At 46.6% G+C, this 6,104-nt stretch overlaps 1 protein-coding gene across 1 annotated transcript in view; it reads left to right on the top strand.

Moving 5' to 3' along the window:
* POT1 (protection of telomeres 1) overlaps positions 1–6,104 on the top strand; it is a 173,258-nt gene that overhangs the window by 156,919 nt on the left and 10,235 nt on the right. The window contains exon 16 of the mRNA XM_019543458.1: positions 3,370–3,464. Within this exon, the coding sequence (XP_019399003.1) occupies positions 3,370–3,464 (95 nt within the window). The remainder of the gene's footprint in view (positions 1–3,369; positions 3,465–6,104) is intronic.

The following is a 6,104-nucleotide window of genomic DNA, read 5'->3' as shown; positions in this document are numbered from 1 at the left end:
GGGTGACCCTGGATCGGCGTGGGAAGATGAACAGGGGTTATGGGGAGACTGCAGCCACCTGAAAATTTGCCGTAGCCTCCCCCATAGCTCCTGCCACCTGCCCGAAGCACAGTGCAGTGCAGCCCCATCCTCACCCGCCCCACACAGATCTGGGAGCAAATGCCTGCCCCCCCCCCATGCCCTTCCAGATGAGCAGCTCCTTCCTGAATGCAGGGGTATTGATCTTCTCCCTCCCCGCTCCCCTTCTTCCACAACAAATTTACCAACTGGATGCAGCTGTATCACACGTCAAATCTCACCCATTTATAACATTGTTCCTATGGGAAAATTGGTTCCAAGTTACAATGTTTCAACTTAAAATGCAGTTTTCAGGAACCAATTGGTTAACAAGTGTGAGGACTGCTTGTATCATAAAGGCATATATGGAAAAATTAGGATGACCAAGGCACAACTTGAAATGCACCTGGCAAGGGACATAAAAGGCAATACAAATGGATTTTATAAGTGTGTCAAAAGTAAGAAGGCAACCAGAGAAACTATAGCTCCTACAGAGAATATGGACGGCAATCTAGTGATGGATGATAGCTGAAGTATTTAATGCCTTATTTACTTCAGTTTTCACAAAGAGGCAATTACCAAGTGTTGAATGCAATTGGCAGCAAAGGTTGGGAAGAAAACAAGCAGTGTAGAGCAGTAGAATAACAGATTAGGGATTACTTAGAGAAGCTAGATACTTTCAAGCTGGCAGGGCCAGATACAATGTACCCTAGGGTATTGAAGGAACTGGCTGAGGTAATTTTGAGAGCCATTGGCTATCTGCTTTGAGTACTCATAGGTTGGATGCCTGAAAAAGGGAAAAATAAAGTGCCAGTCTTTAAGAAAGAGAAGGCAGCGGCTCTGGGGAAGTATAGACCATTCAGCATGACCTTGATACCTGGAAAGATCATGGAGTAGGGCATCAAGGAATCTATTGTGAATCACCTAGAAGAAAACAAAAGGGATCAGGAACAGCCAGCATAGATTCACCAAGAGCAAGTCCATGCCTAATCAACCTGAGTTCCTTCTATAGTAAGTTGAACAGGCTCTGTGAATGATGGGGAAAGCAGTGAATGTGATATACCTTGACTTTAGCAAAGCTCTTGACATGGTCTGCCATGACATTCTCATTAACCAACTAAGGAAATACAGACCAAATGAAAGTACTGTAAGGTGGATACATAACTGATTGGATCCTAATTCTCAGTGAGTAGTCATCAATAGCTCAATGTCTAGTCTGGAGAAGGTATCAAGTGCGATTCCCCAGAGGTCTGTCCTGGGTCCAGTATTGTTCGATATCTTCATTAATTATTTGGATGATGAGATCGTGTACACATTTAGGAAATTGGAAGAAGACAACAAGTTGGGTGGAGTTGCAGACACTGGAGGGTAGGGCTAGGATCCAGAATAACCTAGATTGTTTGGGAAAATGGTCCACAATTAATTAGATGAAATTCAACAAGGAAAAGTGCAAAGTCCTGCACTTATGATGAAATAATCGCTTGCCAAAATACAGACTGAGAAATAATTGTCTAAGCTGCAGGACTGCAAAGAGGGACCTAGGGGTTACAGTAGAACAAATGTGCTCAGTGCTTGGTCCACAGGCCAGATCTGGTCCCTAGTGTCAGATCAACTGTTCTGCAGGGCTCCCCATATACCTGAATATTTTGCTGCCAACTTTCCAGACCCATGGGAAGTGTAAAGGGGCCCTATGGGCTAGATTGGGTGCATAGGGTGGTAGAGGACCTGATACTGGTATCCCAGGCTAGATGTGGCATCACAGGGGCACTATCTGAGCAGGCAGTGGTGGCACAGGACCATGGGGCCCCATCCTAGCATGTGAAGGCAGTGCAGGACCTGATCCTGGTGCTCAAGGGTGAGTGCAGGGCCACAAGGGGCCCAAGACCTGATCTTGGCACCCAGGTCCCAATCCACATGTGTGCAGCTAGGCAGATGTAATGTGAGGCCCAGTCCATCCCACAGACTGGCCCTGGCAGTCATGGATTAATATTTATTGAGGTCGTGGGCTCCAGCAGGGGAGTGGCCTCTTCCCCTCCAGGTGATGCTGTTGCCAAAGGCAGAGTAGGCCTCCATGCCCCATGGGTAGCAGTGTTGCTAGGAGAGGGCTTGGGGTGGCTATAGCTACCCCAAAATTCACCTACCACCACCCACCCACCCTGTGCAGCTGAGCCTGCAAAGGTGCAGCACTCACTTCAGGGGCAGAGACTGGGCCAGGGTTGGGCTCAGCTCTGTGGGACATGCAGCAGCAGCTGTGGAAAGGGTGGCTGGGTGGGGTGAGGAAAGTAGATTTTGGGGTGGGTATACCCCCCCTCCACAAGACCCTCAGCCCAGCTGAGCCCAGCTCAGTGCCCTCACCAAGAAGAGGCTGGGTGGACCTGGCCAGGCTGGGGAGAGGTGGCATATGCCCACCACTCCTCCCTGCTCCCTGCCTCCTCCCATTCCCCTGCCATGGCCAGAGCAGAGCTGAGCCGGGCAAGGGCAGAGGCATGGTGCTCATTGCAGACTTGGGGCTCTCTACCCTGCTGCCTTTGTCCCCAGGCAGGCAGGCAGGCAGGCAACTCAGCCCCTGGGCAAAGGCACCTGGGTGAAGAGCCCCAAGGCCACAGTGAGAAGCCCTCATCCATCCCATGCACAAGTATGGGGGCACATGCTCCCCCATGCCTTCCCTGGGAGAGTGCGTGCAGTGATGGAAAGCCACCCCCTGCACCACTTGGATGAGCTGCCTGTGGCTCTGTCCTGCTCCCTGCCCTGGTCCCAGATCCCACACACCATTGTGGCTGGGCAGCACCCCTAGTTTCCTGCTCCCTCTTTCACCATGGGGACCTTGATATGCCCCCCTCCCCCCCTGCAGGGAGCTGTTCTCCACACTCCCCAGATGTGTTCTGGGCCACATGCATACAATGCCCATCACTCCTGGAAGCTCCTTGCAGGCTGGAATGGTTTCTGCCTGCAAAGGGAAAACTGCCATTTCTTGCAGGGGCCCCACCAGCCCATGCATTAATCCACAAATGGGCCGTGCCACTCGTGGCCCACTGAGCTAAAAGACTGAGTAGCACTGCTGCCACAAACTGAATGTGAACCAACACTACACTCTTGATGCAAAAAAAGGTAGCAACGTGCTGGGTTTTTTTAACAGCCGTGTCGCTTACAAATCAAGGGAAGTGATTCTTCCTCTCATGCATTTAGTTACGAATGATTCTACTTTGAGCAGAGAACTGGGCTAGACATCCTTGTGAGGTCCCTTCCAACTCTACTTTTCTATCATTCAGTAATCCGAAGTGTATGTACTATCATCTTTTTCTTATCTGTCAGGTGCAAGCAATGTTCAAAACCAAAGACTATCAAGAGTCTACATTTCCTTTCTGAAGAAGAACATCCCTCATGGGAACCTAGTGAAGTGGCACAAAGTAAGTTGACTGTAAGCATGGAATGAAACACTGTTATACTTTTATTCTGGGCCTTAGATACAGAATATTCAATGAATGGATTGCAGTTTGTTAATGTCTTATATGCATTGTGTGTGTATGTAAGTTTGTAGCTATTTGGTGTATCTGCGTTTCCCTGGCTGGAAATAAACACATACTTACCTTTTAAAATGATGTGTTCAGAAGAATTGAAAATGTTTTTATCTATAAGAAACCTTAGCCCACTGTTGTTTCTTCTGCAGTAAGTAATATTGTTAACGCCTAAAGCAGTGTAGGTGTAATGAATCTTTATATACACAGAGAACAAAAGGTAGTTGTGAGTTGCATATCTAAGTAGCGTTGGGGTAAAGTTTATGTAATGCACTTAAATATGAGTACTTAAAAAGAAAAATTGTTCTTATCTGTGAACAGTAGTAGATTTTTTAACTTTTAAGGGCCTTGTTAATTTTAAATGACTCATGGAGCTCTTAACCGCTGGATTGTCTACGTATTACCACCTAAGACTAGTTTTAAACACATTTTAGACCGCTTAGTTATGCCACCCCAGGGCAAATTTATCTCTGATTCATGCTTTCCAGCTCATGCTCAGTTAATTTGTGGTCATTCCCTAAAGATGAGCTGCCCAACTTGCTGTCATCCAGCATCCCAGGATGCAGTGTCCCTACCCCCCACCCTACTGTTCTGTGTGGACAGACTTTCCACCCCCTGAACTCTACTGTCCAGGGATGGTTCTGGCACCAATCCAACTCACCCTCCCACCCCAGGCATGCAACCTTCCCACCCCCAGACATGCAGCTCCACACAAACAGCTTGTATAGCACATGCCAGCCAGCCAGGTCACAGGTCTCAGACAAGTCCAGGAGTAGGGTCTAGTAAGGTTGGGGGGAACAAGTTAGTGGGCCGGATCAGGTTCTCATGAGCTGCAACTTCCTTCCTGGGGCACAGACAGTAGTTCCCCCAAAAATGCCTTCCCTCATCACTTCCTTCTTCCAGCCACCTTGGCTGTAACTTTCATACCCCAGTCCCAAATTCCAATTTATTAAAACATTCAACCTTTTAAAATTTACTTTCTCTTTATTTCTTTTTAAATTATTTTTTTCCCCTTCTCTACATTTTATCCTTCAGTGGCTGACTTCCTTCATTTCACCACTCGTCCCCCACCTCCCATTTAATTCCGTTGCACCTCCCATTTAATTACCTACTCACCCTCAAGCCGTCTCTCATACATAGAAGCTTGTTCTGGCTCACCAGCCCTCTATAGTGGCAAGTCACAGTTGGGCACGTAAAGACAGTTAGAGAAGGTTTTCAGCTGTAAGGTGCATCAGCTTCAAACTCAAGCTAGCACTAACACTGAGCAGCATTTGAGCATCTCAAAGTACACCATGTAAAAAGGCCCTAAGGAAAAAAACACTAGAGGGCATTAGTGTGCTAGTCTCACATATTATTATGGAGGAGTTAAATCTGTAAGGAGCCAAAAGGAATTAGTCTATAAGTCACCTTTGACAGTCTTTGCAATAGTACTCTAAGGTAGTCAGTCCTGACAACTGTTGGAGGAAATACAGAGCAGTGAACAGGCATAAAACATGAATATGGGTGACTGTTAACCTTTTAAGATCAAGGCACCCTTTGTAAAATGCCAGGTTTTAAACTTTTATTCTTTCTTTACTACCAAAAAATAATTCTTGTGCAGCAAAGAAGTCTGACCACAACAGGCCAGAATATTTTTTGCTGTGAATTCCTATTTGATAATCTCTGGTTTTATCTTGTAAATCATATGTAGGTGTGTACACCCATAACAGTTCTCATGTTATGTGGCACCCTTAAAAGGACCTAGCATCACCATAGTTGAGAATCACTGGGAACAGAGGAAAATAGACTCAACAGTTTCTGGATAGAATCATGTTCAATTCGGCTCACATTCCAGTTAGGATTTAAAATCACAGGATGCCTCTCGGCTTGCAATGATTTTTTTTTTTAAATAAATGCAAACATGATGATATATAAAAGAAGAGATCATAAACATCCTCTTCAAGTTTATAGTATGATTGTAAGTGTAAGTTAATAGATTTCATAGACATTAGGGCTGGACGGGACCTCGGAAGATCATTGAGTCCAGCCCCCCACCCAAAGGGCAGGAAGTCAGCTGGGGTCATAGAATCCCAGCAACATAAGCATCCAGTTTGCTTTTGAAGGTGTTCAATGTAGGTACTTGAACCACCTCTGATGACAGGCTGTTCCAGACCTTGGGGGCTCAGACAGTAAAGAAATCCTTCCTAATGTCCAGCCTGAAACGGTCTTGCTGTAGTTTATAACCGTTCGACTTTGTCATCCCTTGGGGCACTCTGGTGAAGAAACTGGTGGTCACCCCGATAAACTTATAGGTGGCCATCAGATCACCCCTGAGCCTGCCCTTTTCCAAGCTAAAGAGCCCCATGGCTCTCAGCCTGTCATCGTAAGGTCTGTTTTCCTGACATCTGATCATGCGCGTGGCTCTTCTCTGCACTCTCTCAAGCTTCTCCACATCCTTTTTGAATTGCGAAGCCCAAAACTGGACATGGTACTCCAGCTGCAGCCTCACCAAGGACAAGAACGACGTCCCAGGATTTGCTTGAGAAGCATCTA

Source organism: Crocodylus porosus, unplaced genomic scaffold (assembly GCF_001723895.1).
Source record: "Crocodylus porosus isolate Cpor-Errol unplaced genomic scaffold, CroPor_comp1, whole genome shotgun sequence".
NCBI classification, from domain to species: Eukaryota; Metazoa; Chordata; order Crocodylia; family Crocodylidae; genus Crocodylus; species Crocodylus porosus.
The sequence above is the reverse complement of the archived record's forward strand: the minus strand, read 5'-3'. Positions and strand labels throughout refer to the sequence as shown.